The sequence below is a fragment of the Lampris incognitus genome, chromosome 7 (genome assembly GCF_029633865.1).
Source record: "Lampris incognitus isolate fLamInc1 chromosome 7, fLamInc1.hap2, whole genome shotgun sequence".
Taxonomy (NCBI): Eukaryota; Metazoa; Chordata; class Actinopteri; order Lampriformes; family Lampridae; genus Lampris; species Lampris incognitus.
Window position 1 is genome coordinate 33,156,102 of NC_079217.1, and position 19,346 is coordinate 33,175,447.

General features: G+C 41.7%; 1 protein-coding gene across 2 annotated transcripts in view; it reads left to right on the forward strand.

Annotated features, from left to right (window-relative positions):
• Positions 1-18,334, forward strand: part of gdpd5b (glycerophosphodiester phosphodiesterase domain containing 5b) — an 81,366-nt gene extending 63,032 nt beyond the window's left edge. Inside the window, exons 9-17 of one of the 2 annotated variants that reach the window (XR_008810517.1) lie at positions 1,528-1,610; positions 3,960-4,110; positions 6,735-6,956; positions 8,097-8,254; positions 8,364-8,511; positions 14,493-14,575; positions 17,009-17,121; positions 17,432-17,746; positions 18,009-18,022. Coding sequence is in view for 1 of the 2 variants with exons in the window: in XM_056283435.1 (XP_056139410.1) it covers positions 1,528-1,610; positions 3,960-4,110; positions 6,735-6,956; positions 8,097-8,254; positions 8,364-8,511; positions 14,493-14,575; positions 17,009-17,121; positions 17,689-17,746; positions 18,009-18,036 (1,044 nt within the window). In the remaining variant the exon portion in view is untranslated. Of the gene's footprint in view, positions 1-1,527; positions 1,611-3,959; positions 4,111-6,734; positions 6,957-8,096; positions 8,255-8,363; positions 8,512-14,492; positions 14,576-17,008; positions 17,122-17,431; positions 17,747-18,008 lie in introns of both variants that reach the window. The other variant, XM_056283435.1, reaches the window with a different exon arrangement.
• The last annotated feature ends 1,012 nt before the right edge of the window (positions 18,335-19,346 follow it).

The window sequence follows — 19,346 nt, forward strand, 5'->3', positions numbered from 1 at the left end:
GATATTGATCCTGGTTTTGCAGAAACTTCCCTACCTCTGAAAATGCACGCACATACACACACACACACACACACACACACACACACACACACACACACACACACACACACACACACACACACACACACACATAGTGTTTTTTCAGTTATTTGAGTATAGTAATCAACATTGGTGTCGCCGGGTCATTTTGCCGGGGGCTTAAGCCCCGAATGTTTTGAGTGTAGCGCTGGCTATAATTTTAAATTTAAGCCTACGTGAAGCCCGACAAAAAAACATAACGTGTGTGAATGTGCGATAGTCTTCATAACATAACAGCCTGTCAAAATAAATGCAGGTCTCTAAACTAACTGTGTGTGTGTGTGTGTGTGTGTGTGTGTGTGTAGGAGAGAGTGAAAGGAAATGTATTATTCGAATAAAATAATGTTAACATAAATACATTTGACTTTTTCCTCTAGTCTGGTACTGTAGCATGTCCATAAATGTTTAATGATAGCAGTTGTGAAGTATTCTGCTTCTACTCAATACTAATTACTAACAACTAGTAATAGTCATAACATCACAATTCATAATTAATCTGGACAGTAAACAACACTTTTTGAGGTACACATTTCAATTTTTCCGTGATTAAGAATGTAAATAAGGGGCCAGAGTGCATAAAAAAAGCATCAAAATACAGCTTGTTTATAAAAAAAAAAATTAATTCTGTTGGAGGAATCCCCCCAGACCCCCCTAGAGAAGTCCGGGCTAAGCCCCGAATGTCCTCAAATCCTGGAAACGCCCCTGGTAATCGATCACCATTGTGGAATCTAAAGTAAGTGGAGGTTTCATGAAGGAATGAGAACTCCCGTTGGGACAGGTCACATGACCGGACTCCATTTCCCAGACGCTCTCTCTATATTGATTTCAGCATGTCGTTGTAGCTCTCTCTCTCCCCAGGATTTCACCTCTGCTGTCATTGACCTCTGTCAGCTTGACTCACAGGGTTTTATTTAAAACTACCCATGAGGAAATGTGTTGGTATTAGGGGTTGTTTAATTTGGTTTGGTATTGGTTCATAGCCTTGACTGGAAGAGTTAAAAGGCAAATCCACAGCCCTGCCCTGTTCTTTCCACAGCATTCCTTCTCATGCAGAGAACAGGGAGTGTGTGCAACTCCCTGAGAACTTGACATACGTCTCAGTGATAAATGCCACAGATGCATGTTAAGACACAATACATCACAATAGCACAACCTTCTTTAAGGGGGGATGAGAAAATCTTCTTGCCTTTTGCGTTAAACAGCTCCACCAACAACACGTCTTTTCATCAGTTGTTTAAATCAGTACTAACAATGTGTAATCCAAGATCAACTCCAAGAGCAATTCTTATAGGAAGTTAAGGTACTATGTATTTATTCATGGCTTGTTATCATGGCTTTGGTGTGTGTGTGTGTGTGTGTGTGTGTGTGTGTGTGTGTGTGTGTGTCTGTGTCTGTGTCTGTGTCTGTGTCTGTGTGTGTCTCTGTGTGTGTCCGTGCACGTGCTTACAGCTTGCTCCAGAGAATACACTACTGTCCTTCCAGCGAGCTCTTCAGATGAACGTCACTGGTCTTGAAGCTGACGTGGCCATCAGGTAAACACATACATGCACGCAAACACACACGTGAACACATAGCGATCAATAGAAAAGCAGCAATATAACAATGGTTTACTGATGGAGACAAACAAACCAACGGTCATCTGGTGTCACTGTACCACATGTCTGAGCCTCCTTCCCTTGATTATCAGAACATTTTTGAGTTTCCCCAAATCTTTTCAGTCAAGGCCGTGCACAGACATTTAATGGGGAAAGAGCTAGGGTGCAACAAAAGCATCACAACATTTTGTCATTATTGTTCAGTAGTACTGCCATACAATCTGAATAGTCTCAATCTTAGGGTAGCACGGTGGCCCAATGGTTAGCACTGGTGCCTCACAGCAAGAAAGTCCTGGGTTCGAACCCCAGGCCATTCCAGGTCCTTTCTGTGTGGAGTTTGCATGTTCTCCCTGTGTCTGCGTGGGTTTCCTCCCACCACCAAAAAGACATGCATGTTAGGGTTAATACTCCTGTCTGTGCCCCTGAGCAAGGCAATGGAAAGAAGAACTGGAGTTGGTCTCTGGGCGCTGCAGCTGCCCACTGCTCCTATATACAATAGGATGGGTTCATGCAGAGGATGAATTTCATTGTAAAAATGGCAAAATTAAGTGGCTTTTGAATAAACTGTTTTTCTTTATTTTTATCCATATTTTTTATATAGCTATCATGAATTTATCAGCAGTGACAAATTCAACAATGTGCTATTTGTTTTTAGGTTAAAGCAGACACTGGAAAGTATCAAAATGAGCCTATCCCAAAGCAAAAGACAAATAATAATTGATCCTTGATCCTCTTCTGGTCTGCTTGGTTCCTGTTTGGTTAAGACATGAAATTCAAGCTTTGGTTGTATTCTTGGGAAATTAAACTCTGTTTTCCAAAGCCTCCTTTCAGGGCCTTTATTATTTGGCGTCTGTGTGTGTGTGTGTGTGTGTGTGTGTGTGTGTGTGTGTGTGTGTGTGTGTGTGTGTGTGTGTGTGTGTGTGTGTGTGTGTGTGTGTGTGTGTGTGTGTGTGTGTGTGTGTGTGTGTGTGTGTGTGTTGTTCCCCGTGCAGCCCTTACAGAAATGGATGTGTGTGTATCAGTGAGGGCCGCTGACAGGTGAACCTACCAAATGAGTTGAGTCATTAAATCTGATGACAACCAGAGCAACAGTCAGGCTCGTAAGGCACGCAGCATCTGAAAATAGTCAGTGGTTTGTTGTTGTTGTCGTCTTTGTTTTGGCTGTTTTTCCATGGAAGGCACGATGAGAGGAATTCTATGAAGTGAAGTAATTTTTGTATTCCGATGTGTAGAAAAAAAACAAACAAACTCAAACCCAACTTGTACACATACGCCTAAGCTCGTCTTACTTCTCGTCTCCTCTGCTCGGGTTTGACAAGATTTCAGGAGGTTACCCTCAAACCACATCTCGTCTCCCCTGCACTTATGTGATGTGATTTCCAGAGCCTTCACTGCCCATCTAAGAAGTCTTACTGTGGCACATCAAGAGCTTTTGCCACGCTGCTTGTCAAAAACATGACAACACTTCTAAAATAATTATTTTAATAAGACATTTGAGATGGTATTTACAGTTGGAGAATCTTTCTGAGCCCTTTTTCCCCCTAATACTGTTTGCAGATTTCTTCATAGATGTGATTTCTCCCTGTCGGGTGTATTCAACACCACCTTTTTTTTTCTCTTTTTTTTTTTTTTTTTCATTGGAATAATAAAGACCACTACATGAAAACCTAATGATGCCAGATAAAAACACTTTATATAATATTTGATCTACAATGGTATAACATCCATTTATCCTGTGCAAATTATAACTAACAGAAACAGCTGGCTAATTCTGTTACTTTATTTTTTTTTTTAATTTGATTTTTGATTTGATTTTCTTGTAGTTCTCCCTCTACCTGTCGCTCAAACTCTTTCTAACAAATTATATTAAAGGGGTGGCATGGCTCAGGAGGTAGAGCAGGTTGTCTAATAAACGGAAGGTTGCTGGTTCAGTGCCCGGCTCCTGCAGAGAGCGTGTCAAAGTGTCCTTGAGCAAGACACTGAACCCCTAACTGCTCCTGATGAGCAAGTCGGGGCCTTACATGGCAGCCTCCACCGTCGGTGTATGAATGTGTGTGTGAATGGATGAATGTGAGGCATACACTGTAAAGCACTTTGAGTGGTGGGAAGGCTAGAAAAGCGCTGTATAAATACAGTCCATGTGCCGTATTTCTACCCTGTCAGTTTTCTATAATGCTCTGTATCTGCTTTGTTTTGCTTCTTTCCTCGCTTTAAACTGAATATTCAGCTTGAATACAATCTACTCCAGCTATTGTCATTGACTCTGATGCACATCCTGGTCTGTAGTCTGGATGGTGTGCCCTTCCTGATGCGTGACCACACCCTGCGGAGGACCACAGACGTAGAGACGGTCTCTCCAGACAGAAAGATGGAGGATGCCTCGCTCTTCAACTGGACAGATCTACACAGCCTCAACGCAGGCCAGTGGTTCCTAAAGGTGCTTGTTAAATGCCAGTTGGAATGTTCCGATGATTATTTTAAAAAGGCAATTCTGCTTTTTTTTTTTTTTTTTACACACAGTTTACAGCGAATCCTGACAGAAGAGTCGTTACATGTGACCAAGGTCGTAAGCCTGCCAATTGTCATGGGTATATTGTAAATACAGTGGTGTAAAAGCTCTGTTCATGTGACACATTTTTGTGGTAGTTGTCGTTTATTAATAAAGCTCTTTTTCCCCATCTACATTTTTTTTTTACCTCAAAAGATGTTGGTCTTTCTCAAGGACGGTAGAACTGATAAGTCCAGTGATAAAGTAAAATAAAAACATAGTCCTTCCCACGTTCGCTCTGTGCTGAAAATCTGCTGTTATTTAAGGTTAAAGCACATCGCAACACCTCCCGTCCCCCATTTGCTGATGTCATATGAGGGTATAAAAAACACCAGCGCCTCTTACTGTATTAAACCAATAAAATATGAGGTGACTAGAAAGGCGACACACCGGCGTTAGCCAACTGAACTCTCTGGGTAGACTTGTGAGAAGCTGGGATGAGATGTTCTACTACAACACTGCCACCTTCAGTCTGATCCACACCACCATCACTGTCGTCTACACCTACACCCCTTTGTATCCTTTATACATGGACACCACCATCACTGTCCTCTACAGCTACACCCCTTTATATCCCTTATACATGGACACCACCATCACTGTCCTCTACACCCCTTTATATCCTTTATACATGGACACCACCATCACTGTCCTCTACATCTACACCCCTTTATATCCCTTATACGTGGACACCACCATCACTGTCCTCTACACCCCTTTATATCCTTATACATGGACACCACCATCACTGTCCTCTACATCTACACCCCTTTATATCCTTTATACATGGACACCGCCATCACTGTCCTCTACATCTACACCTCTTTATATCCTTTATACATAGACACCACCATCACTGTCCTCTACACCCCTTTATATCCTTTATACGTGGACACCACCATCACTGTCCTCTACAGCTACACCCCTTTATATCCCTTATACATGGACACCACCATCACTGTCCTCTACACCTACACCCCTTTATATCCTTTATACATGGACACCACCATCACTGTCCTCTACATCTACACCTCTTTATATCCTTTATACATAGACACCACCATCACTGTCCTCTACACCTACACCCCTTTATATCCTTTATACATGGAAACCTCCATCACTGTTCTCTACATCTACATCCCTTTATATCCCTTATACATGGACACCTCCATCACTGTCCTTTACATCTACACCCCTTTATATCCTTTATACATGGACACCACCATAATTGCCCTCTACATCTACACCCCTTTATATATATCCTATATACATCGACACCAACATCACTGTCCTCTACATCGACACTGCTTTTTTTTCATCCATTTTCTAAATGTAGGTAGGAGGAGACTAGCGAAAAACTAATAACTGTTGTTTTGCTTTTTAAAATTGTCTATAGGTGTTCTTTCTGACAGTTAAAATGAGAGACAAAGAAGAGATGGGAAGCATACACCACTTGTACTATTAATTAAATCTTTCACCCCGCTGTAGTCATTTTTTCCTCATATAGGCTATGCTGCTCTACTTTCATTTGCTGTAGTTAATTTCATATTCATTTTTACTTTGTTTATATTCCATAAAGCCATGTAAACAGTACATAGTAAGTACTATAACAGTGTACGACCACAGATGTGTAGTCACTAGCCCTTGGCTTGCAGGTCCGACCAGTTAGTTGACTGGTTAGCGCAATCGCCCGTGGTGTGGGGAACCCAGGTTCGATTCCTGTCTGCTCCTTGAATTCCCGCTACATTTGGTGGAGCGGTGGGATGCATACGCGCTCCGAGGCGTGAGGGGGAGCTGGTATGCAGAAGTGTGGGGACGCACTTCTTGAAGGAGGGGGCTAGTGTAACAGTGTACGACCACAGATGTGTGGACTCACTAGCCCTTGGCTAACGGGTCAGACCCTTTAGTTGACCTGGGTTCCCCGCACCACGGGTGACTGCGCTAACCAGTCAACTAAAGGGTCCAACCCATTAGCCAAGAGCTAGCGAGTCTACACGTCCGTGGCCGTACACTGTTAGAGTACCATGGCCACACTTTGTTTATTGGTTTAGAACAGGTTACTCACAATGGGCCTCATGCATCAATCGTTCGTATGTATAAATTTGTTCTTACACACCCATGGAATTTGTTTTAACTCTCAAGTTTGTCTGACAGTCAGAAGCAAAGCCTGATGTTTATTTGCAATTCTTTCTCCCTAACATGGGTGTCTACCTCTTGCAATGAGCAATCACCCAGGCTTGCAAAGACATCAGTGTTAGCCAATTGGTGTCTAAATTCAGGGGTTACCAGGTTCTACACTGGTCTGTGAGACAAACTTCAGCGCTAAAAAATCCCATGGATGTATAAGAACAAATTTGTACACACAAATGATTGATTAATCAGGCCCAATATAGTTTAATCATGAAGGACAGGAGACATCTGAGAACTTCTTATATCCTTCTTATAAAGTTGCACTTGTTTTGAATGCATCTTTCCCGCCCTGACCCACCCCTCTTCTGTCTCTGTGATCCCAGGATGACCCTTTCTGGACGGTGCACACCCTGTCCCAGAGAGAGAAGTACCTGGTGGCCAACCAGAGTGTATGCAGCCTGGAGCAGTTGCTAAAGATGGCCTCCCCCCATAACCACACAGTGGTCTTTAGGCTAAGAAGACCCCCACCACAACACCCCTGCTACCACAGCTGGATCAACGACACATTGAATGTCATACAATTGTCTGGGGTGCCTCAGAATCTGGTGAGTGGTTAGGAATGACACGGTGCTGCTATCAGGATCTGGTATCACAACAAGCAAGGACATATTGTGTCACACTGTAGATGTGAGGCACAGCTGTTGTGTGACTTTGTTGTGAAGTTTTGTAATTGGAAGTAGGCCTAGTATACTCTAGAATTCACATTTTTAACTGAGCAGCTAATGTTGCACATTATTTACATCAGCGTTCCCCAACCCAGTCCTCAAGGAACCCCTATCCTGCAGATTTTCATTATAACCCTACATAGGTACCCTGGTTGTACTTAGTCAACCAATCATCTCACAGCATTTAATTATGCAAGGTGTGCAACATCTGACATAATTCATTGCTGATTGGTTGAATAACTACAAACAAGTACCTATTCAGGGTTGCAAAGAAAATCTGCAGGATAGGGGTTCCTTGAGGACTGGGTTGGGAAACACTGATTTACATCATATCCTTATTGGATGCTGAAAATTGCTATTGTAAAATAGAACTTTTTCACTGGTTCAAGAGCTAAAGAATAGCTCGTCATACCAACAACCCAGAAGAGCAAGCTGACACATTAGAAACACTTCAAAACTTTTATTCAAAAGGTTTTGCTTGACCTTGTTAAAGATGATAAAACCTTTCTTACTTGCATTTCTGTCAGTGGCGTTTCTGTGAAATTTTACCTCCAATGAAACCACCTGGGCAATAACCAAGAGGTAGTGTGGCAGAGAGGTTAAGAGAGAATAGTGGTGGGGGACAAACACATTTTTTTGCCAGTTTTCTTACCAATGTATAATGTTAGTTAAAAAAAGCAAAATATGTGACATTTCGCAACAGCATATATACTTAGATGAGCTCACTAACATTTTTAGAGGGGTCACAACCTCCCCCTTCCTGAATCTACACAGACGGTATTGCAACACATGAGACTAAATATCTGGTTATGAGTGAGTGAAATAGAAACCAGGTCCATGAGATGCTTCAAACAGGAGATATTTAAGGACTATGGACACTTGTGTGTGTGTGTGTGTGTGTGTGTGCGTGTGTGCGTGTGTGCGTGCGTGCGTGCGTGCGCGCATGCCTGGGAAAGAGGCAGTGGGTGCTTGCTCATGCGAGTGTGTGTTTTTTGTGACCATGCACTTTGCTCTGTAAAGGTGATGTGGACTCCAGATGAAGACAGAGCCCATGTGAGACAGGTGGCTCCTGGTCTGGTCCAGACCTCAGTGAAGAAACGCAGTCCTCAGAGTCTTCATCAGCAGGGCATTAGCAGGCTGCTGCTGCGATACAACCAGGCCAGCACGCAGGACATCAGGTAGGAGCATCGGCAGCCACATACACGTATCATGAAGTCTTAACATGTTCCTGTGGCTGTCTTCATTCACTAACTTTTGTCCATTCTGAATTTGTCGTAACGGACCCAGAGTGTTCTCACAGAGCAACATCAGCCTCACCCTATATACCGTCAATGAGCCCTGGCTCTTCTCGGTCCTATGGTGCAGTGGAGTATCCGCGGTGTCCTCTGAAGCATCGCATATCCTCAAGAACGTGCCTTACCCCATCTGGCTTATGGTGAGGATCTGACCTTAGCCAAAGCCTTTCCACCCATATATATGTAGGAATGAGGATTTTCACTTGCTTTTTGTTTGTTTTTGTTGTCGTTTTTGCTCTCATCTTAAAGGGGTATTATCACTTTTTGGGGTTTTTAGTTATTTGTGGGAGTCTAGAGGACATGCCACAGTGCCCCATACCACTTTTCCATGTGTAGAATCTGAATGGGGTTATGGATGTGAACTGGGCGGCAATCCTGTCCTCTAAGAAAGCAACAAAATACATTTCTAGTGACTGCAAAACAATATGCATGGCTAATATGTGTATTCTTGGGTTGTACAATTTAATATTATCTGATCATTCAAGCGCATCCTCTTTTTTCAATTTTTACATCTGTCACGGAGGTTAGTGTGAAGTGCAGGAAAAATAACCAGGAAATGAGTACCTCCACTCCACTGCTCATATTTAACATTTTATTCCCGAATATAGGCTAGAAAGTCATTCAGATAAATTGTACAAACTAAGAATACATATATTGCTATGCACGTTATTTTGGAGTCACTAGAAGTGCATTTTGTTGCGTTGTTAAAGGGGGCGGGCGTCTGGGTAGCGTAGCGGTCTATTCCATCGCCTGCCAACACGTGGACTGCCGTTTCGAATCCCTGTGTTACCTCCAGCTTGGTTGGGCGTCCCTACAGACACAATTGACCTTTCGCAAAGTACCACCCCAGAACGGTGCTTGTCCAATCCTACCTTAGCAATGGTTTCTATGTGAGGGAGGCCCGTCAAGCTTTCAAACAGACAGCAAAATGCTGAAACGGTGTACCTATGAGATCTGCAAATCGGATACTAGACATCAGAAAAGTTTGGAGGGGGTGCAATTATCTTTCCCTTCCCGAAACCCAGAACACAAGAAGCTCAACGTCGGCAGTGGATTTTGCAGTATAGCAGACCCCATGGCCAGCTTAATCCATCCAAAAATCAACAAAAATACCTGCCTGCTCCAAGCTAAGCTTGCTACTAGCTATTATTGATAGCTAATTTAGCTAACGTATTATTACTGTTACTTTTACCCACACAGTGATTATTACCATTAGTTCCACCTTTCAATTCAGAGCATAAAGACCTGCGGGGAGGGTCGGCTGGGATGGTCTCTGGCCAGTCTGACCCCCCCATATCCGGCCTATTTTAAACATTTCTCCCCCTCTGTGAGCTCCAGGTGGGGACCAGCCGTTGGGAAAAGTCATCCTTTTCCACGTAGGCATCTCGCTTGCCTTATTTTGTTGAAAATACCGGTTCTGGTCTGAAGGTAAAAAAAAAAAAATACAAAAAAAAATCATGGGATGGTTCCCCCGGCCCCAGGGTATGTCTCTAGCCACCCTGCCACCCCCAGGAGCCCATACAGAATCCCTAAAAAAGCCAGGATAAAAGAACACTATAGGGAACCTTGGCCAGAATCAACACTATAATGTGGTGATGTTGACAATGGATTATTAAGAATATACCAATAATAGCTGAAATATTTAACTTACCCTACAGTGCAAGAGCACTTCCTGGATGGTTCTGAAAAGCTTGATGGGCATAGCAACAGTAGCTAAGGGGGGGGGGGACTTTGTAAAAGGTCAATTGACTGTGTCTGTGGGTGGGAAGCCAAATGTGGGTATGTGTCTTGGTCGCTGCACTAGCGCCTCCTCTGGTCAGTCAGAGCGCCTGTTCGGGGGGGGGGGCTGAGAGGAATAGCGTGATCCTCCCATGCACTACGTCCCCCTGGTGAAACTCCTCACTGTCAGGTGAAAAGAAGCAGCTGGCGACTCCACATGTATTGGAGGAAGCATGTGGTAGTCTGCAGCCCTGCCCAGTTTGGCAGAGAGGGTGGAGCAGCGACCGGGACAGCTCAGAAAAATAGGGTGATTGGCCAAGTACAATTGGGAGAAAAAGGGGGGAAAAATTGAAAAAGGTGAGATCATTACCCCATTCACTTCCATGTTGGCGCTGGCTGCTAGCGCTGACTGCATGTTCATATCGACATCCATATTCTATACACAGAAAAATGATCTGAAGCAATATGGCATATCCTCTAGACCCCAGAAAATAGTCAACCCCCCCAAAAAAAGTTGAATTACCACTTTAAGATTTACATGTACTTGGGAACACAGCTGGCAGAGTTGTGGACTCGAGTCACATGACTTGGACTCGAGTGCGACTCGTCACAAATTTGATGACTTGCGACTTGACTTGCCAAAATGAAAATTACTTGAGACTTGACTTGAGACTTGACATCTATGACTTGGACTTGGACTTGGACTTGAGCTGGATGACTCGAGAGAATTGTTTGAGTGTTTTCTCAATGTTTATGCGGGATGCACCTCTCTAGTATTTTATTTTGTAATCATTCTTCATTTCCAGCGCGCACACAATTACCTACGCACAGGCATCGCGTAGGGCCAATCAAACGTTTAGATGGGCGGGAAAACAAAAATACTCAAATGTAATCGGAGGTACCATCATGCTAATCAAAAACTAACGTCAGCTCTACTCAACATGAGCGCGGAGAGTTTGCAATCATGGCAAGTGCAGCTGCTGGAACGATTCCAAAAATAATTATTTACGGCTATAAGAACTTCGAAGTTGTTGGGAAGAAAAGGACTGCTGTTTGTAAAACATGTGCAGCAAAATTATCAGATGGGATTTCAATAACGTCACACTTTGTGCGTCATCTGAAAAGCCACAAAGAGACGTAAGTTTGTTTGCTAGACTACAGGTACAGTAGCGTGTGAGTGGTCAGACACACACACAGACCCAATCTGCCCGTTTGGAATACGCCAGCCAGGCTATATCGCCCAAACATCGTCCCAATCTCATCTCAACAATAAAATGGAACGTACTGTTCTGTTTCAGAACACCTAACAGCGAATGTTCAATTATGTTGGCCCAGTGGGCAAACGATGTCTGGGCGATGTAGCAGTCACCGGAATGAGTTAGCATACCCCCTGTTGCCCCCTGATAATTAGCCTATCAAACACTGTTTCAGTGCATGGTTTCACGTATCATACTATAATACAATATGATATAGTTTTAAATATGGGTAATATAATGCGGTTCTCGAGAAAATCAGCCCATTCCGAACGGGCACTGAACTAGTGGTATTCAATCGTGATTATGTTTACACTGTTTTTAATTGAGCATTTAGACTTGATGCTCCGAATTATGTGTTACCGATGACTCCTGCCGAGGGACTACAGATGCAGATTAGTTTATAGCTAATTCTGGTGCAATATAGTTATTGTGCATTGTCCCTGTCAAATAAACAAATAAATAAAAAATATTAAAGTATCTCCATGATTCAAATTAATCTAGTAATATACTGTCTTTGGAAAGATTTTTCTCCATTGAATTATAAACATTTATAAATACATTTACTTGTTTCATGAAACCAAAATTAATACCTATAATTTCCTATGTTACAACACTTTTTGTATGGCACAATGGCAATTGAAATAATGCTCAGAGCATGACACACAGTGCAGTGCACCCAATATGAAACATAGCCTACTAAACATAGGCTTAGATTAGAGCCATGGGGTAGTAGGTTATGTCACAAAGCTGGCTAACTAAGTAAGCCTCACTTCTGTGCAGAGTGAACCCCGGAACAGCTCTTTTTACTTCAATCCATGTTCCAGATCTGAAGGGTTTCCAGGGTTTACTTTGCGCAGCTGTCAGGCATACTCAGTTAGCCAGCTTTGTGAAATACTCCCTTGTGTCTAGTCCAGTGGTTCTAAAACCTCCATGGCTGTGACCAAAAACGCACCCCTATATATTTTAATGTACACTTATTAAGTACACATCGTCACGTACATCGGTACTTAATACGTGTACATAAGTAGGGTGCGCCTTTCGTCACACACAGCCCATGTATTTATTGAATTACACCAACAGCACCCCTGATTCTACTAATCTAGGGAGTCAAATAATTAAAGGTAGGGAAGGCGATTTTTTTCAGAAGCACTTTTTGTTATATTTTTTGCAATTCTCTTTACATCCCGACAGCAATCAATAAATAAAATGCCCTGACACTAAATTAAAAAAATAAAAAGAGTAATCTGTGGAAGTCGCAGGACCATTATAAACCCAGCCAATCATTTTAAGGTGTCCGGTTAAAATGATTGGATGGCCTACCTGCCTGTCAACCTACCTCCAGCAGTAGGCTAGTCAGGCAGTGCATGTTTGCGTGCTTTGGAGGGAGGTGATAAAGCCCTAGCCAACTTGATATTTTGCAAGTGCAATGAATTGTAGGTCGACTAGACAAGCAGAGAGTGTTTGTTTATTGTGTATTGGAATGATCAATATGTTTTGTATTGTTATTAAGAGTTGTGCGCTCATTTGTGATTTAGAGTGTACCTTTTATTATTTCTTAGATGTAAAACAAAATCCAACTGTTGTCCAAATTTTAACACAATAAAATAACAATTATTTGTAACATTATCTGTGGTTTATGTATGTACTATTGTAATGAAACAATTTAATATTACCTGAATTTTTAAAAAAAATGTGTTAAATTGGTATAAAACACACTACATTTGAGACTTGATAACTTGACACATGAAATTAGGGACTTTTGACTTGACTTGACCTGAGCTTGGTGACTTGGGACTTGACTTGAGACTTGCCCTTCATGACTTGGGACTTGACTTGAGACTTGAAGGTTAAGACTTGAGACTTACTTATGACTTGCATAACAGTGACTTGGTCACAACTCTGACAGCTGGTCTTTGCATGCTTTTCGTGTTCTGAATCGCATCCTTTTTTACAGGATTTATTTGTAAACTAACCAAGGTGGGTTACAAGAAAGTGCCAGCTTTCATATCGATTTTCTCACCATGTATTCATCTTGTTGCACATTTCATGAACTGCTGTGCTGACCCTAAACTCATAAGAGAAGAGAGTGCTAATTAATGTGGAGCTGCACCCGTTTACACACGCCCTATTCCATCTGAGTTTTATTAAGGTATAAAAGCCCGTTTTGTAGCCTAATACCACCCATTAAGCCACATCTTCTTCCCTGATTTATCTGGATATGATAGCTTTAAAAATCTAGAAGATTTATAGCATTCATGGGGGTGCAATGGTCAGTCTTCTTTTGGAAAGAGCCACCATTTCACCTACGTTCTGCTATAATCTTTGCTATCAGCAACACTTCGTTACGGCAGACTTGACCCTTTTAAATTTTTCTGTGGTACATGACTCACGGCTCTCAGGTTAGAGCTCGTGAAAACCTCTCCACACGGGAAGCACCCATGCTGTGTTGTACTGGTATCACTTGGCTGTCTTCATCTGTGCAGCGTGCACGTGTGTCCCTCTCTATGTCGCCATACGGGGGCCCTGCGTGGTGACATGTGGCCGGCCCTCTGCCACACAGTCGAGGGGATGAGGGAGAGTTCAGGTTGGCACGGTATCTGCCTCAGCTCTGCTGGTCTCAGCTGTGTGCTGGAGACATATCTTCCACCGGCTGACTGCTGAGCTTGTTCAGGTGTAATTTATGCCAGTTTTTTTTTTTTTTTTTTTGCTTTTTATTTTATAATAATGATAACATTAGCACTAAAGTTAATGTCAGAATGTGTAGCCTTGAAGGAATCCATATCCACAAAAATTGCATTTTAATGGTTCGTGAATTTGAAACAGACAATATTGATAAAGTTCCATATTCTCATCCCTCAAATGGAAAAAAGAAAAGAAATATACACTGTCTCACCAACTTGAGATGGAACCTGCTAGTTAAAGGTTAAGATGTTTTTACTCAACGTGGTTTTTATACACAAGATTAAATGTGTCCAATGCAGAAACATCCCAGAACATTTTGGACATTTTGGACCCAGCCCTGATTTTTGCATGAACTCAGCTTCAAGCTGTGGCTTTAAATTGATACATAGCATCACCTAGTGGTGTGTTGTGAAATAATTGTGTGCGTGTGTGTGTTTGTGTGTGTGTATGTGTGTGTTTTCCAGAGTCCAGATGAATACTGCCTGATGTGGGTATTTGCAGACCTCATATCCTTTGCAGTTGTCATAGGAATCTTCATTTTCCAGAAGTAAGTATGTTGGCTCAGTAGTGTCAGTGTTGGTCTAGTCACTACTGTGACTGGATGTAGCTCATTGAATCTACTTTTCTACACTGTAATTGCTTTTGTGTGTGATTAAAGAAAGCAAAAATCACCCTTTGTTCTGTATTTTCTCTACTATGCTCTGTTCTTTCGCAAAGCCAGTTCTTCCATATATTCCCTAAATACTGGTAGTTACTCTCATACTACCTGGCAACCATCTCGCACATGCCCAAATTAACATTTCCCAAAAGACTGCATAGATAATGCTTGCTTTTTTTAATTTATTTTCAAAGTTGCCCTGTTAATGACTATTTAATGACTGAGAAGGGGCTGGAAAGAGCAATGGGCCTCATTCATCAACCGTTCGTACGTACAAATTTGTTCTTACACACCCATGGGATTTTTTAGTGCTGAAGTTTGTCTGAGAGACCAGTGTAGAACCTGGGTAACCCCTGAATTTAGACACCAACTGGCTAACTCTGATATCTTTGCAAGCCTGGGCGATTGCTAATTGCAAGAGATAGACAATAGATGTTAGGGGGAAGGAATTACAAATAACCATCAGACTTTGCTTTTGCTGTCAGACAAACCTGAGAGCTAAAAAATTCCATGGATGTGTAAGAACAAATTTGTACGTACAAATGATTGATGAATGAGGCCCATTGCGTTTTCAAGGATATCCGTTATTCATGTTATTAAACTCAGATGCTGTAATTTTGTTGTCTACTCCCTTGACCACTGTGTGATATTCAGAGTGCTTTTCTCATACCTAGTAGGAATGGAGGGATGAAGTGGTGCACTGAATATGAGCACATGTTCTCCTAGCCGTAGTGTGCAGTCCTCCTGTGTTTTGGTTGTCCTTCTTTGGGGTTGGGTTCTTTGTTTGGATTGTGTGACTGTTCCAGAAAAAGGCATCCCTTTTTAGGCTATCAGAAGCCCTTTCACGGGCCACTGCAGTTTTTCTTAAATCCCCCCCCCCCCCCCCCCGCTTAGCTGATTTAACAGTAGCTTCTGCTGGCTTCTCAACTGACCTCTCTTGTCTCCCACCTTCTTTTGTCCCCCTTTTCTCCTTATTATTCCTCTTCCTTGTCCTCTTTCTGCCTGATGTGCATGCTCTTCTCCTCTGCTGCATTCTGGCATCTTCTCTCAGCTATCACATGATCAGGTAACTGGGTTGCCTCCTCTGACCCATACTGTTCTCTCCTCTGCACTCTTTCTTTGTCCTCTTTCTTCAACTGCCATTTATTTTTACTCTCTCTCTCTGTCTCTCAGGAACCTTTCTCTTTCATTCGTTTGCTCTCCCTGTCCTAACAAATATCAGTGTCTCAGTTTTCTTTGTCCACTCATTCACCTTTCTATTTCTTCTATTCAGTCTCTTGCCTATTCTTTCTCTTCCACCTGAATTGTCATGTTGCACTGCTGCCACTTCTCGCTTTGTTATCTGTAGGGAGTAGTCGTACAGCCGTGTCTAAGTCCCTTTGGGCTAAAAAAGAGATTCTGTCTGCCCACACCGTACAAATCACCATTGGTGTTTAGTCACGATTTATTTTTTTTCCATTTTATTGAGCAGATGACTGAAAGTTCCAAAGGGAAATGTGCACCAATATTGGCTTTTATTGATGTTGTTGATTTGGACTAAAGCCTTGCTTGTTTGTGTTTTATTTCTTTCATGCCTCCGCACATTAGGCATGGCAAATTGTGGTTAATGTGCCTCAGTTGATTCAATTAAAATGAAAGTTGTTGAATCGAATTAACAACATTGCTCTCATTTACTGAAAATTAATACTTCTTGCTCTACTCATGGCAAGTCCTTCTAAAGCAAGCAATGGAGGAAGTTGGGTAGGGATGCTTCGGCATTTGATTTGCAAACAGTGATTACTGGATAGCTGTGCCCTCATATTCCACTCCTACATACCACGTCTGTTTGATTAAGAATATTGGTAATAACTAAATTATGCTAGACTGGCAACAACAGCCAGTGAAAACATCACTGTATAACCCCTTTTTAATTTCACTGTTCTTTGTATATTTCTAATTAAAACAGCAGGTAATTGCAGCTAAGTAAATGAAATGGTTTAAGACGCATTCCATACACACATGAATTATTTTCATAAAACACAGCCAGCAAGGCAACCAGAGAGCTCAAACTCTTCTTTGCTTTCTCCATAAATCATGTGTGCTTTTTTATTTTTTATTTATTATTTATTTGTTTTATTTTTTCATTACTCATTAATGCATATATATTGTTATGCACTATACAAGTGTATCTAATTTACATATTTTAGATAGTAAATACCTCCACATCTCTGTGTGAAGCACGTTACCTCTTGGTATAAAGTCTGGTGAGAGCAGAGGCAGTAGTACTTCTTAATATACCCAGTGTCCCACCGTGACCTCTGACCTGAACATATGACCTTGCAGGTTTAGGACGAGTGGCATGCGCAGCTACAACCCAGAACAGATAATGCTAAGTGCGGCTGTCAGGAGGTCCAGCCGAGATGTCAATATCATGAAGGAGAAACTCATCTTCTCTGGTAAGTGTTTCCACCCTCAGATGAGAGGTGAAGGTCAACATCCAACAGTCCTCCTCATTCCAGTTGATTGTGTTCTTTCTGTCGTTTGTCTGGGTTTCCCCATACTCCAAAATGGCTTCCTCTGTGGGTGCATAGTCTTTGTTTGATTGAACTATAAAAGTGTCACATTGTTATCGACAAGCTCGTCCTTTACCATGACCAGAGACAGCCATTTTGAGAGTTCTGTGTAACCAACTATCGTGTGACTATCCCAGCATGCATCTCTGAGTGTTTGTGAATGCCCTGCCTCCTCCTTCCCCACCGAACCAAGGTCAGCCCAAGTAGCAGCCAGCCTCATCCGTCCTACGTGTGTGATGTACGCCACCACCTGTCCATCCTACCGTCTCTCCATTCTCTGCTGCCGGCGATTCCTCTCCGTTCCATCCCATTTCATCCCTTGATACCTGCCGCTCCTTGCCTACTTTGTCCTGCTCCTCCTCATCCATCTGTCCATCCATCCCCCTCTCACACCCCCTTCCCCCTATTATCCCTCAATATCAACACAACGTCATGACTTCATGTGAACAGGAGAGCTTATAGATGCCCCAATTTTGTCTAGCCAGCCTCTGGTGCTGGGGGGTAAAAGGTGAGTTAAAAAGCATGTTAAGTCCAAGAGTTGCTGATATATATATATATATATATTTATTTTTTTTTTTTTTTTTTATTTGTACAACTACTTTGGGATTTTCATAGGGACCAATTTGAAATATGATGATTTGGAGTGATACACTTCTGCCATTTACTCTCCAAAGGTGCCATGAGTTTAAAAGAATATACTGTATGACTTGAAAACATGAGACATGCCATGCTGACTTTTTTTTTCTCCCATGCTCTCTGATGCCCTCCAGAGGTGAGCAATGGCGTGGGGAGTGCTGAGGAGTTCTACCTGGAGAATGGCTACTACACCAACCAGGGTATCACCCAGTGACCTCGAAATGATTCATATTTGTGTGAATCTACTGTGCACCACTCGACCAGCATGTAGGACATAATTTCACAGAAAAGAAATACTGACACTCTATAAGTGACTGACTCCTCTTGTGTTCAGATTATTTATGTTGTAGTCCATGCATTCAGATGGTGCGAGGTCTGTTCTCTTTCCTCTGTGCTACTGATTGACAGACTGTTGAATAGCTGGAAACATGGTTACCGCCCAGTTACGACATGTACATTCTGTAAAATGGTGTTGCTTTTGCTTGTCATATATATATATATATACATATATATACATATATATATATATATATATATATATATATATATATATATATATATATATATATATATATATATATGATATAATATAATATGGGACTATAAGCACTTTTACTAATGAAACTGATACGCCAAATCTGTGGGCTCCTCTTGATTAATATACTTAGGGGGTCCCTAAGTTACCAATGCCCAAGTGTTTAATAACAAAATAAATCCCATTGTTTTATTTTAAGATCATATTCCAAAGCAGTCACTTTATTCTAAACACTGTAGTCATCCTACTTCTCTGAGAAAATTAATAAGATGTTAGATGCGATTAATTTTAATCAAATCTAACAAAGGTATTTTATAGGCATAGTTACAGCATGAGACTGTGTGTAGCTGATAATGCTTTTGCCTTCTGTCAGCATTCCAGTGTGCTGTTGTTAAAAATACTAACTTTGATATTTGTATTTAAGACAAAAAAAAGAACAAAAATATGAACAAGCTGTTTACAGAGGTCCTGCCTTCTTTTCCTAGTAAAACATTCATGTCATGTAGGATAATTATTTTAGCAGTTAAATAACCCCCCTCCTTTTTACCCATGCATGCAACAGTAATGACCATATCAGGTGACTTATGTGAGCTGTGCTCCCGCAGTAACTTGTGAAATCCTATTGAAGACAGACATTTATGCTGTCTTTTTTATGATTCATGTGAATGTGTCTTGAATATTTTTGTTTTTGAGGTGTGTACAATGTATTGTGTGTCTTGGCTGGGTAGACTTTTTACCCTGTGTTGAGTGCTATGTTGTGCATTAAAGGTATATGACTATAAGATGCTCCAGCCCACTATGAACTATATTTGAATAATGTGACCATAATGTATCATAGCAATAGTATTGACCTAAAGAAAGTTAAGTTATTTCAATACTTTGCTACACGTCTGCAATGCAAATCACCTTAATATATTGTGTTGACGAACAAAATGCA